At 38.3% G+C, this 24,503-nt stretch overlaps 1 protein-coding gene across 5 annotated transcripts in view; it reads left to right on the top strand.

Moving 5' to 3' along the window:
- Positions 1-24,503, top strand: part of INTS6 (integrator complex subunit 6) — a 119,792-nt gene that overhangs the window by 82,406 nt on the left and 12,883 nt on the right. For 4 of the 5 annotated variants that reach the window (XM_070409107.1, XM_070409106.1, XM_070409104.1 and 1 more), the window contains 8 exons: positions 423-575; positions 1,181-1,313; positions 2,828-2,922; positions 4,729-4,839; positions 6,274-6,489; positions 8,791-8,917; positions 10,263-10,405; positions 10,602-10,833. In XM_070409107.1, the coding sequence (XP_070265208.1) occupies positions 423-575; positions 1,181-1,313; positions 2,828-2,922; positions 4,729-4,839; positions 6,274-6,489; positions 8,791-8,917; positions 10,263-10,405; positions 10,602-10,833 (1,210 nt within the window). The remainder of the gene's footprint in view (positions 1-422; positions 576-1,180; positions 1,314-2,827; positions 2,923-4,728; positions 4,840-6,273; positions 6,490-8,790; positions 8,918-10,262; positions 10,406-10,601; positions 10,834-24,503) is intronic. The other variant, XM_070409105.1, reaches the window with a different exon arrangement.

Below are 24,503 nucleotides of genomic sequence, written 5' to 3'. Positions count from 1 at the left end.
ATAATGTCCTAACTTAATTGTGTATTCAAAAACTTGAAGGTATATGATCAGTTTGGAAACCACTACTCTATACAAGTAATTAAATTTCTACAAGTGAGGACTTAAAATTGAAGGTTTCTATATGTTTCTTGTTTCTTAGATATAAAACTCAATGAGTACTTAGTCTAAAATTTTACATTGTAAACCTAAAAAGATTTCCATTTTATATAGATTTTGAAGTGTTTTGTGTTTTTCTTCTGGATATTATATAATTTAAGCTTTGCATTTTCAAGTATTTTCTTTCAGCTAATGATGCTTTCTGTAGTAAATTAAACTCTGACTAGCAAAACTTAGAAACTAAGTAAATTTTGGTAATGAGGGATACTGAAAATGAGTTTGTTTCTGGTATTTTGTGTAAATAGTAATAAGATTTTCCCCTCTAGCCACCTCGTACATCTCATCCTGTAGTGAAGTTTTCCTGTACAGACTGTGAACCAATGGTTATTGACAAATTGCCTTTTGACAAATACGAGTTGGAACCTTCACCACTGACTCAATTTATCCTGGAAAGGAAATCTCCTCAAACATGTTGGCAGGTGAGCTGAACAATTATTTAAGTTAAATGTTTCCTAAAAAGTTAAATAAAATCAATAGTTTATATAACATTCTGTAAAGGTTTTAACCTTCATAAAAATAAGAAGTTTTGTCCTGGCCAATGTGGCTCATTTGGTTGGAAAAGTCATCACCAAAAGGTTGTGAGTTTGATTTCTGGTCAGGGCACATACACAGGTTTTGGGTTCAATCCCAATCCAGGCACATCTGAGGGGCAGTGAATTGATGTCTCTCTCCCTCCCTCCCTCTCTCTCTCTCTCCCCCTCTCCCTTTACCTTTCCCTTCGTCTCAAACTCAGTAAAAATGTATCTTCAGATGAGGATTAAAAAATAATAAGTTTTGCCCTAACCAGTTTGGCTCAGTGGATAGAGCGTCGGCCTGCAGACTGAAGGGTCCCAGGTTCAATTCCGGTAAAGGGCATGTACCTTGGTTGCAGGCACATCCCCAGTAGGGGGTGTGCAGAAGGCAGCTGATGTTTTTCTCTCATTGATGTTTCTAACTCTCTCCCTCTCCCTTCCTCACTGTAAAAAAACTCAATAAAATATATTAAAAATAATAATAATAAGTTTTAACCACTCCTTTTTAACAGGTATATGTGAGCAATAGTGCAAAATATAGTGAACTTGGTCATCCCTTTGGTTACTTGAAAGCCAGTACAGCACTGAATTGTGTCAACTTATTTGTGATGCCTTACAATTACCCAGTCCTCCTTCCCCTTTTAGGTAAGTCATTCTTGTCACATTCTCTGTGGCTTAGCATACATACAGATTTTCCTAAAAATAAACTTTGGGAACGTTTTTTGTGAGTTTTTCATCTGCTAAAAATTAATGAAAATGTCTTTAAAATTTTAAACCTGTCAAAGGTTGTTTTATTACATGTTTGTGGTAAATTGAAAGGCAGTGTCAAATCACCTTTGAGTCAACAATTTATGAAGGTAGTATATTTTAAATTTTTTAATTAAATATTCTAGCCCTGGCCAGGTAGCTCAGTTGGTTGGAGCCTTGTCCTGTAGACCAAAAGGTTGTGGGTTTGATTCCCGGTCAGGACACATACCCAGGTTTTAGTGTTCGATGCCCCGTTGGGACTCATATAAGAGGCAACTGATCGATGTGTCTCTCTCTTTCTATCTCTCTCTAAAATCAATAAACATGTCCTCAGGTGAGGATTAAAAAAATTAAATATTCTAATTCTTTAAGTTAGATTAAATTTAAGTTAGATTTCTTACATAGAATTAGTAACGTAGGCTTTGTATTTGGTAAATAAGACATTTTGTGAAGCATAGTCATAAAATCTGAGTGTATTTTCTTGTAAGAATTTATCTTAATTTTCACTTGGCCGATATTTTTATTTTTAAAAAAGAATTAACCTGTTCCAAAATCTATACTAATAAAAGGGTAATATGCTAATTAAACCGGGTCAACTGGACATCTTCTGGTCATCCTGCCTTCCTTCCAGACAAAGCCACGGTGGCGGTGCCCGAGGCAAAGGCGGTTAGGGGCAATCAGGCCAGTAGGGGGAGGCAGTTAGGGGCAATCAGGCCAGCAGGGGAGGGAAGTTAGGGGCGATCAGGCAAGCAGGTAGAGGGGTAGGGGCAATCAGGCAGGCAGGCAGGTGAGCAGTTAGGAGCCAGCAGTCCCAGATTGTGAGAGGGAGGATCGGGCCTAAACCGACAGTTGGACATCCTCTGAGGGGTCCTAGATTGGAGAGGGTGCAGGCCGGGCTGAGGGGACCCTGCCCCTGCCCCTCCCCACCCCCCCAACATGAATTTCATGCACCGGGCCTCTAGTAATATGATAAAAGCCTAAAGTTAGTTTATGGGGACCATTTGTCTATAATTATTGAAGAGTACTATTGGAGAAGACTAATTTTCCTTTATGAAATCACTTCAGATTTTATAGTCAAAATATTAGTAGGTATATTTTATAGAAAACACTTTGCATACTTGTTTCTTTTCTCAAATCTGTTTCATGTCTAGGTCTATATAGTGTACAGTTTTTTCTTGTGTGTTTCCTGATTCCACCTTGATGTAATTCTATACGATTATTGGCTTTTTTTTTTTAAATGGTATTACTAATTGAAAATTCCAGAACCAAAAATTTTACTACTTGTATTTTATTAAAAGCTTATATCTCATGTTACTCTTCCTCTTACAAATAAGAAAACAGACTAATCTGACCTGATTTTCATCTGTGAGAACAATGAGTAATGATAATCTGTTTACATTATACATTTATAGATGATTTGTTTAAAGTACATAAAGCAAAACCAACATTGAAATGGAGACAGTCATTCGAAAGTTATTTGAAGACAATGCCTCCCTACTATCTTGGGGTAAGAATATTATTGTTAAAAATAGAAGTTGTTATAAAGTTTTATATTATGCTTATACTTTATTGCATTACAAACTTCTATTTAATGCTGTTATAGATTAAATGTCATGAAAATTGTGTGTACAAATAACCAATATAGATATTGTGGGAAAGAAATGTTTCATGACTTGCAAAATGATAATGATGATGATCATGAATATATACAATGCTTACCCTGTGCCTGGTACTGTCCTAAGCACTTTACATGTATTAATCTTATTTAATTTATATGGTAATCCTCTGAGGTAGGAATGATCATTGTTCCTGTTTCACAGATGAGGAAACTAAAGCACTAAAATATTAAGTTGTCTAAGGCTACATTGCAAATATATGGGGCACTGGAATTCAGTCCCAGGCAGTCTGGCTTTAGAATTTAGGTTTTTAATCTCAATTGTTGTATTGTATTTTTTAATTGCCATTTCAGAATTATTTCTCTCTAAGGGTATAAAATTATTTTTGTTTCATTAGTTCCTGAATCTTCAGAAATATGTTTTTAGGTTAAGATAAGTGTATATTCTCATAGAACCATATATTTTTAGAACCATAAATTTTCTATTACTTAAAGCCTAGTTTATCATAGAGATAAGACCAATGTGTATATTATTAAGTGTACTTTATTTTATGAAAAGTAACTTTTTTAGACATTACTTCTGCTTTTAATTCAGGAATATTATAGCATTTGACTATAACTGATCTTTGTAAATGGTTCCTCATAAGAACATTAATTTCTTGAACTTTAAAAATCATATTTTATAGTTTTAAGTGATAAGTTTATGAGTGTCTAGCACATAATGCCTGCCATGTAAGAGAGTGAAAGGAAGAAACACTTTGAATATCAAATGTTACATATGTTGACTCATTTACATTTCATAGCAACCTGAGGATTTAGCCAAAGCTACATGGATATTAAATATCAGAGCTGGGATTTGATTCTAGTTTTACACAAAGGCTTATACACTTTCTAATATGTCAATGAATTATCACCCTTTTTCTGTTTGTATTCCATTCAAATATGCTAGACATTCCTGCTAGTGATATTTTTCATTGTACAAAGTGGTTTCAATTGGTCTCTCATTACAATTAAATATTATTTCACTATATCACATCCATAATAAATATTAGACTTTTTTTCCTCCTCATTTTTCCTTCAGAGCTTCTTTCTGTTTTGTTTTTTTTCAGCCCAGCTAATGATAATGGTCATAATCATTAACACCTACTGAATGCTTACTGTGTGCCAGTTGCTTTTATAAGTGCTTTACTTGTATTGGTTCATTTAAAACCATGACAACCATGTGAAGTAGATACTATTATTGTCATTTATAAATGAGAAACTAAGACATAGAGAGGTTATATAACCTGGTATACTGTTACAAAGCTAGTGAGTGGTTGAGTCACACCCACACAGTTACCCAAAGTAGAAATCTTCTATTTCCTTTTACTCCTTTTCAGCTACTACCCAAGTTCTACCAAATCTACCTCTGCAGTGTCTCCTGCTATTTCTTTTAAATTTACTATCTCCAGGGATACTAAGAAGTTCAAGACTTCACCTTTTCTCACGCTAGGTGTTATTATTATAGTCTCTAATCCCTTTTACTAGTATTTCAAACTGCCTTTCGTACAACACAAACATTTTACTGAAATAAAAATATGTTGTTAATTTCTTATTGAAGAAAAGGAGAAATTTGGCGGGCAGAAATGTTCAAAACTGACATAATACATCTAGCCATAAATTTCTGACAAGTGATGGTTGTTGTTTTTTTGCCTATAGCCTCTGAGGAAAGCTGTTAGAATGATGGGAGCACCTAACCTCATAGCAGACAGTATGGAATATGGACTAAGTTACAGTGTCATTTCATACCTCAAAAAATTGAGTCAACAGGTAATGTTAAGAAATAGAGCCATTACATATTTTGAATGGTTTTTAAGATGGTTAGCAGACAGATATTAGTTATTGATAATCCTAAAAGAATTTCATTATATTACTATGTTACATTTTAAAATCACATATATCATCTATAATAATAAAAGCATAATATGCAAATTGACCAAATGGCCGAACAACGGAACAACCGTCTGGAATACCTTCCAGACAGAGCCAGGGCTGCGAGGGCCGGCCAAGGCAGCCAGGGCTGTGAAGGCCTAGTCTTGCACGAATTTCGTGCATCAGGCCTCTAATATATCCATAATTCTGTCTCAAGTACATGGTATGCTATGATTTGAAATGTTAATTTCAAAGTTAATTTCAAATAATAATTCCTAGTTTATGAAATGGCTTCCTAGACTTCCTCTGTGTGAATATCCTTTGTTTTCATTGAGAAATTTATGTTAGAAAGTTATTTTTCTGGGATAAAATACCAGTTTCTTTTGTGCTTTAAAACCTATAGTGTGTGTGTGTTTTGTTTTGTTTTCTTTCAAAATGGTAGTTTAGTTTGAAATGTTTGTAAGAGTCATTGAATTTTATTATTTTGGGCATAAATCACATTAACAGATACTATGGTAGTGCAGCAATAGAGTTTAACTCATTGCCAAGTTATTACTGTCATATAAAATACAACATTTTCCCAGTACTTCTGCCATCTCTACTTTAACTGCTACCAGTAATTGAAATGCAGGTTGTAAAGAGTCAAAATAATGGTATTTGCTTTCCAGTGAAAAATTACATCATCATTTGCTGTATGTATGAACATGAGTTATATGCTAATATCTTTAAGTAAATATTGGTGCAATGATTTTTTTCGTATTTTATATCAGCTCTGAATTAGAAATACATATTTTCATTTAGGGTGTCTTTACATTTCATGGTTTAAGTATAGTAGGTATTAATAAATACAATTAGCCTGGTCGATGTGGCTCCGTAGATTAAGCATGGTCCCATGCACCTAGAGTTCACCAGTTCAATTCCGGGTCAGGACACATGTGCTGGTTGCAGGCTCAATCCTTTGTAGGGGACATGCAGGAGGCAGCTGATGGATGTTTCTCTCTCATCGATGTTTCTATCTCTCTTCCTCTTCTTTCCTCTCTCTAAAAAAATCAATAAAAACATTTTTTAAAAAATTAGATAGGTAAATACAATTAAAGTTGTGTTTGTTCACCCTGCTCCAAAAGGTTATAATAATTATTTAAAATCATAAGACATTGTTTAAACTATGTTTAATTTACCAAGTACTTGACATAAAGTATGTCACTTGAGATTTTAATTTCTTATATACTTTTAAAATATATAAATGTTTAGTTTATAGAAGATTAAAACTATAGTATTTAATTTACCAATTTAGATTATATCAAGATAATTCTTGTTTGTTTTTTACTGTAGGCCAAAATAGAATCTGATCGAGTCATTGGATCTGTAGGCAAAAAAGTAGTACAGGAAACTGGAATTAAAGTCCGAAGCCGATCACATGGTTTATCAATGGCCTATAGGAAAGATTTTCAACAACTCCTCCAGGGAATTTCAGAGGATGTTCCTCATAGACTGCTGGACCTGAACATGAAAGAATACACTGGGTTCCAAGTTGCTTTGCTCAATAAGGTAATAGTTACATGAATTTAGTACTGCTCTAGTTATATTCTGTTATATTATTGAATATAGATCAAATTTTCTGTTAACTGAAACTGTCCAAATTTTCAGAAGTACTTTTTATGCCTCTGCAGAATAATGATCATTATACTTTGATTGAATAATTGAATTTTAGAATTAAAACAGACAGCCCTGGCTGGTCTCAATTGGTTGGGCATCTTCCTGTGCACTGAAAGATTACCAGTTTGATTCCTGGTCAGGGCACATGCATGGGATGTGGTCTCAATCCCCCCCCATATTACCCCCAGTGGAGAGCATGTAGGAGGCAGCAAATTGATGTTGCACTCTCACATTGATGTTTCTCTCTCTCTCTCTCTCTCCCTTACTCGTTCTAAAAATCAATAACTGTTCTTAAAAAAAAAACTAAAAAAAAACTGTCCATAGTGAGTGAATGAATGTATTGATAAAAAGTAAACCAACTCATTTATTTTATAAGTTAGTAAACAAAGCCTTAGAGATTGCTTAAAGTTATATAGCTAATGGTAGAGTCACTGTAATTTGGTACTTATGACCTTGGGTGCACAGTGTGATCCTAAAATGCTTTATGAATACTTGCTATTAAAAAGATCTAATTCCAGCAGCTTTTATATAAAAAAAACAACAAGCTGATTCTAAAATTCATATGGAAGTGTAAAGGTACTAGAATAGCTAAAACAGTTTTGGAAACGAATAAAGTTGGACAACTTGCACTATCTAATTTTAAAAATTACTGTGAAGCTATAGTGATCAGCACTTTGTGTTGTTGGCATACGGATAAACATATAGATCAATGGAACAGAATATAGTCTAGAAGTAGGTCCTCACACAAATAGTCAAGTAATTTTTAACAAGGTGCCAAAATAAGTCAGTAAGTGAGAATACAATCCTTTCAACAAGTAGCACTAGAAAAATTGGATATCCATATTCAAATTACTTAACTTGACCCTTACCTAACATTATTTGAAGTGATCATGGTCTTAAGTGTAATAACTAAAACTGTAAACTAAAAGAAAACTAGAGAAAATCATCATGAACTTGGGTCATGGATCATGGAAGAGTTCTAAAATACAAAACAAAAAGAACTTGATAAATTGAACTTCATTGAAATTATTAATTCAAATGAAACTTTGAAAAATTAAAAGGAACTTATAACCTGGGAACAAAACACATATTGAATAAAGAACTTAATATCAAAATCCTTAAAGAACTCATAGAACCTAATAAAGTGATAAACATCCCCATAAAAAAGGGGCGAATATTTGAACAGATACTTCACCAGATAAGATATACAAACTTGAACAAGCACATGAAAAGACAGTCAACCTTATTGATCATTAGGGAAATGGAAATTAAAACCATAATGAGGTCCCATTTTATACCCACTAGAATAGCTAAAATTTAAAAGACTGGAAAATGTCAAGTTTTGGTGAGGATGTAGAGCAACGGGAACTCTCATATTATATTAATATATGTAATATATATGTTACATATATGTTGTTTGTATAGCAATTGTAAGTATCTACTCAAGATAAATGGGTAGATATTATTGATAATACTCCAAAACTCTAAACAGTCCAGTGTTGATCAACTAGTGAATAGATCAAAGATATGGCATATCCATATAATGAAATACTACTTTACTGTGATAAAAAAAGGAATAGACTACTGATACATGAACAACATGGATGAATCTCAAAAACATCATGCTCAGTGAAAGAAGCCAGATAAAAAATTTTAGATATTGCAAAATTCCATTTATGAAATGGAATGTACAGAGACAGAAAGCAGATAAGTTGTTGCCTGGGACTAATAATAGGAATTGATTACAAATGGGCACAAGGAACTTTCTGAAATGATGGAAGTATTCTAAAACTGGATTGCGGTGATTGTTTCACAACTATAAATTTACTAATACTCATCAAACTGTATACTTAAATAGGCAGTTGTATAGCATGTACATTATACATCAAAGCATAAGATAAAACTTTGGAAGTCTTTAAAATTTGGGTGTTTACTAGTACTTCTTTTAGTCAGAGAATATAATAAAATCTTGAGTTAGATGTAAATTTGGGATTATTTGGTTGAGCTCACTACCAAGTTTTTATCTTTTGGTTCCCAAAACAGTACTTTAAGATTGCATCACAACTCTATTCTGTTTTTTAAGGTAATTAGTTAACTTGTATTTATTATTTTCAAACCTATGTGCAAGGTAGAAATTTTAGTCTCTTAATTCAGTGTTTATAAATAACTTTTGTCTTTGAATATTTTCAATAGGATTTAAAGCCACAGACATTTAGAAATGCATATGACATACCTAGACGGAATCTTTTGGATCACTTAACAAGAATGAGATTTAATCTTATGAAGAGCACCCGAAGATTTCTTAAAGGACAGGATGAAGGTTAGATTATGATTTTAATATTGGTATTTTTCTCTTTATATAAAAACACAATAGGGTAATACTGTAATTCTTAAAGAATTCTTGCACAATTCTCATTGGAAATTCAAACAAATTAAGAAAAAAGTCATCCCTGATTCTTTACAGTTCTTTCTGCCTTCACTATAGAATTTGCCCCAAATTCTATTCCCCAGATGTAACCACCTTTGTTAATAGCGTAGTTTCCTTTCTTGATTTTTCGTCCATTCACACATACAGGCACATAGACAAACTGAGTTATTTTATTATGATATACCAATATCTGATGGTTTAACTCTGGGTGGCCAATAATTGTACAATTCTAATATTTCCTTCAACCATATGCATGGCACTTACTACAAATCAAGTCAGATGAAAATTTAACCTTTTGCTATCTCTGATGTAAGCATTCTACTATATGTATATATATATATATATATATATATATATATATCTATATCTATATCTATATCTATATATATATGAATATATATATAGATATAGATATATAGATATATGAAAAAAGGGTTATGTATGGGATTTTTCTATAAATTCTATAATTAAATTGTGTGTATTTGGAATAGAGTAGAAGAGACATTCCTTTTCATGATAATAGTTTACTATTGCTGATTCTATACACTGAAATTAGCTGCAATATTTTTGTTTTGTTTAGAACAGCGGTTCTCAACCTGTGGGTCGCGACCCCTTTGGGGGTCAAACGACCCTTTCACAGGGGTCGCCTAAGACCATCGAAAAACACATATATAATTACATATTGTTTTTGTGATTAATCACTATGCTTTAATTATGTTCAATTTATAACAATGAAATTGGGGGTCACCACAACATGAGGAACTGTATTAAAGGATCGAGGCATTAGGAAGGTTGAGAACCACTGGTTTAGAAGATAAAATCAATGATTTTAAATTTTATTTTAAAAATCTCAGAGTTTTATGTCACAGTATTTATAATGGCAACAAATTAATTTAGAGTATGTGGTAAGAGAAGACTGCCTAAAATAACAAACACCAGGTAGCATCTATAATAATAAAAGCGTAATATGCTAATTAGACCAGACAACCTTCCGGACGAAGCCGGGGCTTCGAGGGAAACCTGGGTCCCGGGTGCCTGCCAGCTGCCCAGGGAGAAGCCAGTGCCGGCAGCGGAGGGGGGCAGGCGGGGGGGGGGGGGGGGGGGGAGGAAGAGGAAGGCCTACTCTTGCACGAATTTCGTGCATCAGGCCTCTAGTTCATATATAAGAAGATATGTGATAACTAGAACAGGTGTTAATAAGGTTAACTTTTGTTGTTGCTTTATTTTGTTCGAAAAGATCAAGTACACAGTGTTCCTATAGCACAAATGGGGAATTACCAGGAATATCTCAAGCAAGTACCTTCTCCACTAAGAGAACTTGATCCTGATCAGCCTCGAAGGTTACATACATTTGGCAACCCTTTTAAGCTGGATAAAAAGGTAAATTTGAAATATTCCATTATATAATTTGTTTGTGCTAGGTACTGTGAATTTAAAGTAAGCTAAAGCTATTTTCCTGGTAGAGTACGTAATAAATGTCAACATAGTTAAATAGAGTTGTTTTATGGATATTAGAATTAGTTGTGCCATTTAAAAACTGAATATAAATCCAAGGAAATTATGTATTTTATTATAGGGTATGATGATAGATGAAGCAGATGAATTTGTGGCTGGACCTCAAAATAAACATAAACGACCTGGAGAACCAAATATGCAAGGGATCCCTAAAAGACGTCGCTGTATGTCTCCACTTCTGAGAGGCAGACAACAGAATCCAGTTGTGAACAATCATATTGGAGGAAAAGGACCACCTATACCTATGACTCAAGCACAGCCAGATCTTATTAAACCCCTTCCTCTTCATAAAAGTAAGAGTTTAAAACAACATCAGCAACAAAAACATTATTTGCTGCTTTTTGGTTCTTTAAAGAAGAGATTTTTAAATAGATTATAGAAAAAAAACTGATAAAGTCTAAGAGCTTCTAGAGAAGTTATGTTTATTCTAAATTGGCATGTAATTATTTTTGTGTGTCTTTTTAATTAATGTTTTGTTGAGCATTTTATGTTGTCATTATGCTTTATTAGTGTTTATAATCTAAAACAGCAGTCGCCAACTGGTGGTCTGTGAGTTCCGAAAGGTTGGTGATCACTGATCTAAAATATTTGCAAATTTTAACTATTTTAAAATAATAGTTTTAAAGGGATATTATCAATATCCATAGAAAGATGGTTTTCAATTTCAGTTTAATGCAGGCAATTATTAAATACCTGTGCTGTTTAGGTATAGCAGTGATCAAGATAGTGATTTCTGCTTTCACTTACAATGCATGAGGAAAGAAAGTCATTGGACATTTCATTAGAAGTGTGGTGAAAGGGACGTCAAGTATGTTGTGGACATATTTGGCATGAGAATTTAACTTGGTGTATAGGCTTAAGGCACTTTACTAGGGAGTTGTTTAAACCAGCACTTGAAGGGTGAATGGAATTAGTTAACTAAAGCTGTGCATTTGCCTATGCTAGAGGAGTAGTCTAAGAAGAGTATACGGTAAAGAGAAGGACATTGAAGGAACTGAAAATTTTAGTACAGCAAGAGTGTTGGGAATGAGATAAGGTGAAAACTGAAGGATAGGCAGAAGTCAGATCATGGAGGGCCTTCAGAAGCCATTGTAAAGGTTCTAGACTTTATTCTAAGGACATTGAGAATCCACTGAAAGGTTTAAAGAGGTAGTAGTGACCAGATATGATTAGCATTTTATAAAGACCATGAAATGTGTGGAAATTTTATCAGGGAAGAATAACAATGGATGTAGGGGACCCTTAATGAATTGATGGATTTATTAACTATAGGTAGTGATTATTCATGGCTTATAGCATTTTAACTGGAGAGAAAACAAATATTGATATACCTCCTGATGGAATTACGCAGCACTACCTCTGAAGTAGTCCTAATCCCTCCACACACACACAAATTTTTTTTTTAACATCAACCTGATCACACCTCTAGATCTAACTACCAATTTATAGGAAATATAAGGGACAGAGCATGTTAAATGACAAAAGAGGGATAAAATTAGTAAAATCATATATGGGAAACTATAGGACAAAGAATCTGGTGTGTGTGTTTCCAGAAAAATGCATAGAAAAAGATGTACAGAAGGACTTCATAGATTCAAATGTAGTTAAGAGACATATAAACCAATTGTAATGTTGGGCCTGATTTGGAACCTGAGTCAAACAAAGTCAAACTTTTCAACAAACAAAAAACATATAAGGTAATTAAAATTATGGACACTGACTGCATATTTGATACTAGAGGCCGGTGCACGAAATTTGTGCACAGTGGGGGTGGGGGGGAGGTTTCCCTCAGCCCAACCTGCACCCTCTCCAATCCGGGAGCCCTCAGGGGATGTCCTACTGACGGCTTAGGCCCACTCCCCATGGTTCTCTGCTGTCTGCGGGGCCCACTTGGCCGCTCACGGGTCTCCTTGGGCGACGGCCAAGTGGGCCCTGCTGTGCATGGTCTGCGGGGCCCGCTTGGCCACTCCCGGGTCACTGCAGGCGACAGCCAAGCGGACCCTGCCCTCAGCGGCTGCCCCCGGGAATAGAGGACTCCAGCGGGGCTGAGAGGACTGGACACTGACATCTTGTTGCTATGGGCGCCGCCATCTTTGTGTCGGAGTGATGATTAATTTGCATATTACTCTTATTAGATAGGATTGTTAAAACATTATTTTGAATGCACCGGAAGCAGTTAGGAAACCCAGGGAAGAGCTAATGGTGACCTGGCTGTGGGCTTGTGGGAAAAATATGTATTTGAGAAATAATTGGACATATCAGCAAAGGACTTGGTAATGACTGATAGCACATTGGAGCCAGAGCAAGAGAAGTGTCTTGAGAGACACTGGGTAAATGATGATGTCAGGGGTGGAGTGGAAGAGTGATTTTAGTTTAGAAGTGTATATTAGTTAGCCAAGTGGACACCTTAAGTTAGAAGATGATTATTTGAGTTTGGAACTCTAAAGAGGATTGTGCTAGAGAGATAGATATGGGAGGCAGCTTAACTGCCATTGGAGTTAATAAAATGTCCCCTAGGGAAACATGAGAAGGGGGAGTGGGGGAAAGAGCCTAAAACAGGACCTTGAAAGTGCTAAAGTTAAGAGGAAATACAAAGTTCAGAAAAGGGGATTGAGAAAGAAGAATCAAAGAAATAGGAAAAATAGGGAAGTATGTAGTGTCGTGGAAGCTAAAGGAAAGGAAAATTGAGTGGTTGGTGGTCTCAGATACTTCTTTTTTAAAAATTTTCTTTATTGATTAAGGTATTACATATGTGTCCTTCTCCTCCGCTTATCCCCCCACCCCCCTGCTCATGCCCTCACCCCCCTGGTGTCTGTGTCCATTGGTTATGCTTATATGCTGCATACAAGTCATTTGGTTGATCTCTCCCCCTTCCCCCCCTCTTTCCCTTCTCTCTGCGTTTTGATGGTGTGATCTGTGCTTCTCTGTCTCTGGATCTGTTTTTGTTCATCAGTTTATATTGTTCATTATATTCCACAAATGAGTGAAATCATGTGATATTTATCTTTCTCTGACTGACTTATTTCGCTAGCATAATGCTCTCCAGGTCCATCCATGCTGTTGCAAATGGTAGGAGTTCCTTCCTTTTTACAGCAGCATAGTATTCCATTGTGTAGATGTACCAAGGTTTTTTAATCCACTCATCTGCTGATGGGCACTTAGGCTGTTTCCAAATCTTAGCTATGGTGAATTGTGCTGGTATGAACATAGGAGTGCATATATCCTTTCTGATTGGTATTTCTGGTTTCTTGGGATACATTCCTAGAAGTGGGATCACTGGGTCAAATGGGAGACCCATTTTTAGGTTTTTGAGGAAACTCCATACTATTTTCCACAGTGGCTGTACCAGTCTGCATTCCCACCAGCAGTGCACGAGGGTTCCTTTTTCTCTGCATCCTCGCCAGCACTTGTCATTTGTTGATTTGTTGACGATAGCCATTCTGACAGGTGTGAGATGGTACCTCATTGTCATTTTGATTTGCATCTCTCAGATGATTAGTGACTTTGAGCATGTTTTCATATGTCTCTCGGCCTTCGGTATGGCGACTTTCGAAAAGTATCTATTTAGGTCCGTTGCCCATTTTTTTATTGGGTTGTTTATCTTCCTTTTGTTAAGTTGTATAAGTTCCCTGTAAATGTTGGAGATTAAACCCTTATTGGAGATAACATTGGCAAGTATGTTCTCCATGCAGTGGGCTTTCTTGTTGTTTTGTTGATGGTTTTCTTTTGCTGTGCAGAAGCTTTTTATTTTGATGTAGTTTCATTTGTTTATTTTCTCCTTAGTTTCCATTGCCCTAGGAGCTGTATCGGTGAAGATACTGCTATAACAGATGTCTGCTATTTTGCTGCCTATGGCTTCTTCTAAGATTTTTATGGTTTCCCAACTTATGTTTAAGTCCTTTATCCATTTTGAGTTTATTTTTGTGTATGGTGTAAGTTGGTGGTCTAGTTTCATTTTTTTTGCAAGTATCTGTCCTATTTTCCCAGCACCATTTATTGAAGAGACTGTCTTGACTCCATTGTATGCTCTTGCCACCTTTGTCAAATATTAATTGAGCATAGTGCTTTGGGTCGATTTCTGGATTCTCTGTTTTATTCCATTGGTCTATATGTCTGTTCTTGTGCCAGTACCAGGCAGTTTTGAGAACAGTGGCTTTGTAATACAGCTTGATATCTGGTATTGTGATCCCTCCAACTTTGTCCTTTCTCAAGATTGCTGTGGCTATTCAGAGTCTTTTTTAATTCTAGATGAATTTTTGGAGAGTTCATTCTAGGTCAGTGAAATATGCCGTTGGTATTTTAATGGGGATTGCATTGAATCTGTAGATTGTTTGGGGTACTATGGACATTTCAATGATGTTGATTTTACTAACCCATAAACATGGTATGTTCTTCCATCTGTTTATGTCTTCCTCTATCTCTTTTTTCAATGTCCTGTAGTTTTCCAAGTATAGGTCTTTTACCTCCATTAAGTTTATTCCTAGGTATCTTAATTTTTTGGTGCAATGGTAAATGGGATTGTTTTTTTCATTTCCCTTTCTGTGAGTTCATTATTGGCGTTTAAAAATGCTATAGATTTCTTGGCATTAATTTTGTATCCTGCTACATTGCTGAATTCATTTATTAGGTCTAGTAGTTTTTTAATGGAGTCTTTGGGGTTTTCTATGTATAGTATGTCATCTGCGAATAAGGACAGTTTTACTTCTTCTTTTCCAATTTGGATACCTTTTATCTCTTCTTCTTGTCTGATCGCAGTGGCTAGCTCTTCCAGTACTGTATTGAATAGGAGTGGTGAAAGTGGGCTACCCTGTCTTGTTCTTGTTCTTAGGGGAAATGGTTTTAGTTTTTGCCCATTGAGTATGATGTTGGCTGTAGGTTTGTCATATAAGGCTTTTATTATATTGAGGTATGATCCCTCTCTTCCCACTTTGCTGAGGGTTTTTATCAAGAAAGGGTGTAGGATTTATGCTTTTTCTGCATCAATTCATATGGCTATGTGATTTTTATCTCAATTTGTTTATATGATATATAATGTTTATTGATTTGCAGATATTGTACTATCCTTGCATCCCCGGGATAAATCCTACTTGTTCATTGTGTATGATCTTTCTGATGTAATGCTGTATCGGATTTGCTGGAATTTTGTTGAGTATTTTGGCATCTATGTTCATGAAGGATATTGGCCTGTAATTCTCTTTCTTTGTGTTGTCTTTATCTGGTTTTGATATTAGGGTAATGCTGGCTTCATAAAATAAGCTTGGAAGTATTCCTTCCTCTTGAATTTTTTGGAATAGTCTGAGGAGGATAGGTTTTAGTTCTTTGAATTTTAGTAAAACTCCTCTGTGAAGCTACCTGGCCCTGGGCTTTTGTTTGCTGGAAGCTTTTTGATGACTGCTTCAATTTCCTCCATAGTTATCGGCCGATTGAGATTATAGAATCTTCCTGATTGAGTGTTGGGAGGTTGTATTTTTCTAGGAATATGTCCATTTCCTCTAGGTTGTCTAGTCTGTTGGATAGAGTTGTTCATAGCTTTTTTTTTTAACAATCCTTTGTATTTCTGTGGGATCTGTTGTTATTTCACCTCTTTCATTTCTGATTTTGTTTATTTGGGTCCTCTCTCTTTGCTTCTTGGTGAGCGTGGCTAAAGGTTCATCAATCTTGTTTAATCCTTTCAAAGAACCAGCTCTTGGTTTCATTCATCTTTTGTATTGTTTTTGTGGCCTCTATGTCATTTATTTCTGTTCTGATCTTTATTATCTCCTTCCTTCTGCTTATTCTGGGCTTTTCTTGTTGCTCTCTTTGTAATTCTTTAAGTTGTAGAGTTAGATGATTTATTACCATTTTTTCTTATTTTTTGAGGTAGGCCTGTAGAGCTATGAACTTCCCTCTCAGGACTGCTTTCACTGTGTCCCATAGATTTTGGATTGTTGTGTTTTCATTGTCATTCATCTCCAGGATGTTTTTAATTTCTTCTTGGATCTTTTTGGTAATCCAGTCATTGTTTAATAGCATGCTATTCAGCTTCCAAGTGTTTGAATGTTTTTGATTGTTTTTATTGTAGTTTATTTCTAATATTATGCCATTATGGTCTTCTTGAATTTGGAGAGACTTTGCTTGTGACCCAATATGTGGTCTGTCTTTGAAAATGTCCCATGTGCACTTGAGAAGAACGTATTTTCTGTAGCTTTGGGGTGAAATGTTCAGAGGATGTCAATTAAGTCCATCTGATCTAGTGAGTCATTTAGGATTGATGTTTCTTTGCTGATTTTTTGTTTACAGGTTTTATCCAGTGATGTCAGTGGGGTATTAGAGTCCCCTAGTATGATTGTATTATTGTCGATCTCTCCCTTGATATCTTCCAGAAGTTTTTTTATTTATTTGGGTGCTCCTGCTTTGGGTGCTTATATGTTTACCAGGGTTATATCCTCTTGTTTCGATCCCTTTAGTATTATGAAGTGGCCTTCTTTATCTTGTTATGGCCTTCACTTTGAGGTCTATTTTGTCAGATTTAGGTATTGCTACTCCAGCATTTTTTTCATTTCCATTTTCCTGGAAGATATATTTCCATCGCTTCACTTTCAGTCTGTGTGAGTTCCTTGTTCTGAGATGGGTCTCATGTAGACAGCAGATATATGGGTCATGTTTTCTAATCCATTCAGCCACTCGATGTCTTTTGATTGGAGCATTTAGTCCATTTATGTTTAAAGTTATTATTGATAGGTATTTCTTTGTAGGCATTTTTATTTTTTGTGCCTGCATGCCTTCTTCCCTTTTTCTTCTTTTTACATCAGTCCCTTTAGCATTTCTTGCATTGCTGGATTGGTGGTAATAAACTCCCTTAGTCTTTTTTTTGTCTGTGAAGCTCCTTATTTCCCCTTCAATTTTGAATGATAGCCTTGCTGGATAGAGTATTCTTGGATTCAGTCCCTTGCTTTGCATCACTTTGTAAACTTCCTTCTTTCCTTTCTGGCCTGATGTGTTTCTGTTGAGAAATCAGTTGATAGTCTAATGGGAGATCCCTTGTAGGTAACTTTCTGTCTCTCTCGTAGCCTTTAAGATTCTCTCTTTGTCCTGAACGTTTGCCATTGTAATTATGATGTGTCTTAGTGTGGGTCTTTTTGGGTTCATGACTCTCTGTGCTTGTGTGACTCTTTTCTTCCCCACATCAGGGAAGTTTTCTGACATTATTTCTTCAAATGGATTTTCTAACCCTTTTTCCTCTTCCTGTCGTTCTGCCACCCCTATTATTCATATGTTGCTTCTTTTCATTTTGTTCCAAAGCTCCCTTAGGCTCTCCATCCTGTCTTTTAATTTTTTTCTCCAGTTGCAGTTCAGTTTGGGTGTGTTTTGCTTCCCTGTCTTTTAATTCGCTAATTTGGTCCTCTGATTCTCCTAATCTACTTTTGAAACTTTCCATAGTGTTTTTTATTGCAGCCTAATCACTCTTTATTTCTTCTTGATTCTTACATAATTTGTTAATTTTTTTATCCATCCGGTGTATGAACTGTATGATCCTCCGTTTCACTTAGCTCATTTTCTGGCAATTTCTCCTTTTCTCTCCTTTGGGGGTTTCTTTGTCTCCCCATTTTTGCTCTCACCAAAGGATCTATGTGTCGAGTCATGCGGGGACTGCTCCTCGGGTGGTTGCAGCAGTTGCTGCTCCTCAGTTGGCAGCAGCTCCTCTGGTAGGCGCTGCTCTCATGGCTGCTTCTCCTTGGATGGGGGTGGGCTGCTTGCATGGCTGCTGCTCCTCGGATGGGTACAGGCTGCTTGCGTGGTTGCAATGCCCTGGGCTAAAGCATTGGGCTGGCCAGAGGGGAGCACTCTTTGGAACTCACAGGAGCCCATGCCTGGGGTGGCTGGAGTCTCAGTTACTGTGGGACCTCAGCTGAGGCAGCAGGTCCCTCGTGGGGGTGGCTGTAGAGTCCTGGGTGGTGTCTGAGGGCACCCTGGGTGGAGGTAAGGCTGGGCTCCCAGTCACAGCAGCTCTCCCCTTCACGAAGGCGTGCCCTGCAGTAGAGCTGGTCGCCCAGGGACTATTTGCAATGATAGTAGAGGCTGCCCGCTAGGCGAGCCCGGTCAGTCTGCCCCCAAAGGTCCTGCGGGATCTAACTGTCCCTCACTCACACATCCCCCCCACACACATACATCCACATACTCCCCTTTTGCTCCCTCACTCAGTCACGCTCTCTCCCTCACTGCCACCATCTTCCTGCCTCTGTAGTTGGGTCTGCAGTGTTATTGACCTGTTCGTGGATGGAGTTTCCTCTCTGTTTGTCTGGTTATTTGGCTCGTTCTCTACCACATTGACCAAACAGGACAAAATGTCACTCGACAAGACGTGACACAAAGGGAACAAATCACAAATGCACTCACAACACTGATAACCCCAATATAAGTGACCACCAGAGAATTAGGGGAGAGAAAAGAGAGCACAAATGATATCGAAGAGGAAAAAAAAAAAGGTAAAAGAAAAAAAAAAGAAAAAGGGAACTATACATATGGGGATAAAACACCACAGAACAAACAGATAAACCAAAAAATGCAAATACCAAACACCCAGAAAAGAGGGTGGGGGCAGAATCTGTAGAGGCTAAGCTTATATACAGAAAGTAAGGTTAAGGAATTGGATGAATATGGGGAGGACCTCAGTTCAGTATAGAGGAAGTAGAAAGAGGATGAGTGGATAAGAAGAAAGAAAAAAAGAAGAAAAACAATTGATTAAAAAAATAGGATAAAATAAAAATATTAAAAATAGAATAATGAAAAATAATGCAAAAAGAAAAAATAAACAGACAAAAAAGGAAAATAAAGAAAAAAGAATTAAAAAGATAACAAAATAATAATAAAATGAAATAAAGATAAAAATGAAAAAGTGAAGTGTGGTTCATTTCCGCCAAGTTTTAATGCCCCATGGGGGCTAGTTTAAGATCCCACTCTTCTGTACTGTCTGCCACTTCTCAGTTTCCTGTTAGGTTGTTGAAGTTCTAAGCGGTCCACCGCTCCTCTGTTTGTGTCTATCTCCACAGCCTTGACTGCCAGCAGGCGGAACCAATCTGCCCACTTAGCCTGTCTGCCCACTGTCAATCTTAATCTCTCAAGCAGCTGTTTCTGACAGGTCTATAGTTGGGGAGGTTGCTGTGACTGAAAGGCTTCTCTTCAGCCCAGTCCCTGAGGGCTATCAGGGACTATTCATATATATATATATTTTTTATCCTTTGTAACACTCAGGGTGTAGTCTGGGTGTGGCTGTATTGGTTGCCTGGAGACTGCAGGGAGGGGCTATCGCTACAGGAGAAGATGGCTGCTTAGGTCTGGTGTCTCACGTATGTCTCAGTGCCAGACCCCCGGCCACCTCTCCCAGCCTCTCCCTAGACTCCACAACTCTACCTGCACCTCAGCCACGGGTGAGTGTTTGTATTTGAAAGGTCCTATGAACTGGGTTTAGCAAATAAAAGCAAAGACCAACAAGTTTGAAAAGAGCTGTGCCACTGCGAGTCCCTCTCCCCCAGTATAGCGTGGCTTGGGCATTTGTTCAGGCTTCCCCCTCTGGGCTCAGCCTCTCATGGCTGTGGGCTTAGATCTAGAATCCCATGCCACCAGCAGCCATGTGGACTTCCTTTCCACAGTGAGATGTTACGCCTGTCCCAGGGACACGGCCTTGGTGCCGTGCGGCTTACTTCCGACCCTCTGGGCTTGGAGGTCCCGCACCTCTCTCCAGCCCAGATTCCTGATGTTACTGTTCTCCAGGCGTCCTCTTCCCTTCCCAGCTGTGAATTGTCTCACCAGCCGTACCTACTTTGCCAATTCAAGGTGGATGTTATTCGATTTACTTGCTCCTTCTATCTGTTCCTGGACAAGGCTTGGGACACGTCTACCTGTCCTTCCACCATTTTGTTTTCCTCAGATACTTCTTAAACAGATCAATCAAGAAGATTAGAAAGGTTCTGTTAGTCTTTGATTATCTTAGCAAATGCAATTTTGGTGTAGTAAAGGGGTTGAAGAATGGAAGTTGAGAAAATGGAGACAGTGCATGTAAACAACCAGTTGAAGAAGTTTAGCTCTGAAGGGTAGGTGGGAAAAGAGAGTGGGAGCTAGAAGAGGTTATGGGGTTAAAATGGTGATTTTGCTTTATTTTTAAGCTGATAGAGAGGTGAGCATGTTTAAATTCGGGTGTGATAGGAATATTTGAAAATGAAGATGAGAAAAGGCATAATCAGCACAAAATCACTGAGAAAGCTAAAGGGAATGGTCCAAACCCCAGATGAAAGAATGCTGTTTCCATTGAAGCCTAATAGGTGTGGATGCAAGCTTAATGATGGGAAGCAGAGGAAGTTCCCATTTAGGCCTCTACTTTTCTTCTGTAAAGGAAGAGGTGACGTCTACTGCTGAGAGGGGAGGAGAGATTGTGAAAATCAGAGATATGAAGAGAGGGGAGAAGATTAAAATGATCTCTTGTGGGAGAGGTAGAAAAGGCTGTTATAAGATTGCAAAGCAGCCCTGACCGGTTTGGCTCAGTGGATAGAGCATCGGCCTGCGGACTGAAGGGTCCCAGGTTCAATTCCGGTCAAGGGCACAAAAAAAAAAAAAAGATTGCAAAGCAGTGCTGAGATCAAGTATAGATAGTGATTGTGATCATATTTCTCCAGTAGTGCTCATCCTTCCAAATGCAGGTTTGGAACAAGCAGATGGATAGAGTCATCAAATATGGGGTTTTGCCTGGCTAGTGTCATGGGATAACAAAAGAATGAGAGAATTTAAGACATTGCTAAAAAGTGATACATTATGGGATATACGTTGGATAGATAAGAAAATGGATATTTAGAAAGGATCTGATTAATAGGAGGAGGAAAGTGGGGGAGTCTCTGGAGTAAAAGTCTGGCTGAGTTAAAGAGCAATAGCAGGGGCAGTACAAAGATAAGGTTCCTCTTCATCCAGAATTTGTGTTTGACTTGAGAGGCAAACATATAGGTGGAAAAGTTCTTTGGAGATAAGTAATTAAGGAATTGGAGGCCAGGTTCTAGGTAGGTTATCTTCTCAAACATTGAAGTCACACACTACAGCACTTCTCAAACTTGAATGTGTATGTGAATCACCTGGGGCCTAGTAAAACTACAGATTATGATTCATTGAGTTGGGGTGGAGCCTTAGATGAGCATTTCTTGCAAGCTGTCTTATGGTGGTAATGCTTCTTGTCTACAAACCACACTTTGAGTAGTGAGGACCTAGAATGAGGTCCTGAGGGACATGGGGGTGGGAGGAAGTTGTGAACTAGGTACTGGAGACATCGTGACCACAGAGGTATGCCTAGAGATCAATAAAGATAGTGATGTGTTGGGGTCCAGCCCCAGCAGGTCCAGGGGTCCCCAAAGGTGTGGACGGAGTCGACGAAGAAGGAATGACACGGAGACAGCCTTCAGTTGACCAGCATGGTTGGGTTCTCTCGCTTGGTTCTATCCCTAGGTTCTGTGTCTAGGTTCTGTCTCTAGGTTCTTCAGCCAGGTTCTGTCTAGGTTCTCCAGGCAAGTCCTGTCTCTAGGTTCTGTCTTTAGGTTCTTCAGCCAGGTTCTCTCCCTAGGTTCTGTGTCCTGTTGTCTTGTTACATCTGTATTTATACCAGTTGATTTTAATCCTGTCAATTTCTATTCCAAAGGTTAGGGCGTTTCTTATCTCCATTCCAGGGAGTAAAAATTATGTAGCTTAAGCGTGATTGTTCTTAGTTAAAGTGATTAACTACGCGCCTGGCACTTAGTTAAGGGGTTGTATCCCCTCCCTAACCTCAGGGAAAAATCCCTACCTGGGGAAACAACCTTTCTCGGAGAGGTGACCTTGGTTAAAACACATGGCGCCAAGAAGAGGAGCAAACATATTAAGAACAGTATGCCATATACGCCAGATCCCTTGAAACATATGCTGTGCAGATGTTTCTTCCCTGCAGCGACTGTGTCAAGCAGCAAGGATGTACCAGCTCCTGGCAATTCCCCCTTTTTTATTTTTTAAATGATAGCGCATGTAAATCAGCAGCCACCTCTCAGATTGGGTTGTTTAAGACTCGGAAGAAGACTGACAAGCAATGATAGCGAGCATAGCCATAAACACAGTGGATGGAGTGCACAAGGAGCCTTGTTCCTGTAGAAGGTTGCTGGCCTTTTTAGTCAAGGGATTTCAGCTGTCCTCAAGTTGTTGGTTTGGTTGTCCTTGTTGGTCTGGCTAGCGGGCGGCATCACTGGCGACGGGCTTCCCGACGTGTCAGCGAGTTGAAGGGCTACATCAAAGGGTCCATCAGGGCCGTGCTTGATGGTGATGTCGGTATCCGGGGAGGAGTCAGCTGTGCCCTCTGGGTCGGACGATATGGATGATACCGGGGAGGAGGAGGATGAGGAGGAGATGGAGGGTGGTGTGACATAAGATCGGATTAGACGGTCTGGAATCCACACAGGTGAGTCTGCATCCTGTGGAAATATACAAGCATCTCCTCTCCCCCCGGTTAAAAGTACATCAGGTCCCTTCCAGGCTCCTGTAAGTAAGTCTTTCCATTTGACGAAATAAGTGAGTTTCTGCTAAATGAAAGTTTCTTTTGCTGATTTACTCAGAGTCCTCGGACTTGGCTGAGAGAGTAGCTTTCACTTCTTGCTTTTCTACCATCTGTTGGGCCTCAGTTGTTAACTTCTTCAGCTGACCCCATGTTGGCACCTCAGTCCCTTGTATAGCCTTTCTTTTCTTCTTTTTTCTGTTTTTCTGTCATTGGGGCAACTCTAAGTCTTTGGAACAATGGGACAAGGAGCTTCTCTGGGTCCATTGTGGTGACGCACGTAATGCATTTACTCAATCCAAGGCAGGCATTAAAAAGAAAAACCCCAAATGCTCTCTTGTATCCATTTTAAGAGTAGGATTGGCGCTTTCCGCTATTACCTGAGTCCTGATCTTTCCAATCCTGCACTTTTCCGGGGTGGAAAGGCTGCAGTGGGGTTAAGGATAAGGCTCCTTGGGCCTACCTTCTCCCATGCCTCTACATTTACCTTTCTGGCACCTTTCCTTCCTCAGAAAAGCATGGACATACTTCTTGTATAAAACATTCTGTCTGACTGGGAGTAACCTTAACTCCTCTGCTAGCAAGCATGTGTGTTAAAAGATCAATACAGAGTCTTTTTTCTTTAGACTCAGTATGGCACATCTTCTTAATCTAAAGATCAATACAGAGTCTTCTTTCTTTGGACTCAGTATGGCACATCTTCTCAATCTAAGTTCTGTACTATCCACCTTCATACCCTACCTATCCTCTATAGGGGGGTCTGCAGCACCCTGGTAGAGTCCTATCCGTCCCGAGTTTGGGGGTTCTCAGTGGGGAATCCTGTTCCAGGGGTTCCCAAAGGTGTGGACGGATTCAGCGAAGACTATCCACCCTCTTTCTACGGTGGAGTCCTATCCGCCCCGAGTGCGGGGGGCGCTTACCTAGGGGTCCCTGTTCGGGCGCCATATGCTGGGGTCCAACCCCAGCAGGTCCAGGGGTTCCCCAAGATGTGGACGGAGTCGGCGATGAAGGAATGACACGGAGACAGCCTTCAGTTGATCAGCAGCCTAGCCAGGAACTCCAGCCAAGTTCTGGTCAGGATCTCCAGCGAAGTTCTGGTTTGGAACTCCAGCAGAAGTTCTGGCCAAGTTCTGGTTAGGATCTGATGTTTATTGTCTTGTTACATCTGTATTTATACCAGTCGATTTTAATCCTATCAATTTCTATTGCAAAGGTTAGGGCGTTTCTTATCTCCATTCCAGGGAGTAAAGATTATGTAGCTTAAGCATGATTGTTTGTAGTTAAAGTGATTAACTACCCGCCTGGCACTTAGTTAAGGGGTTGTATCCCCTCCCTAACCTCAGGGAAAAATCCCCACCTAGGGAAACAACCTTTCTCAGAGAGGTGACCTTGGTTAAAACACATGGCGCTAAGGAGAGCAAACATATTAAG

Source organism: Myotis yumanensis, unplaced genomic scaffold (assembly GCF_028538775.1).
Source record: "Myotis yumanensis isolate MYYU_CA2020_CCGP unplaced genomic scaffold, mMyoYum1.0.hap1 SCAF_3, whole genome shotgun sequence".
Taxonomy (NCBI): domain Eukaryota; kingdom Metazoa; phylum Chordata; class Mammalia; order Chiroptera; family Vespertilionidae; genus Myotis; species Myotis yumanensis.
This window is presented reverse-complemented; position numbering and strand designations above follow the sequence as displayed.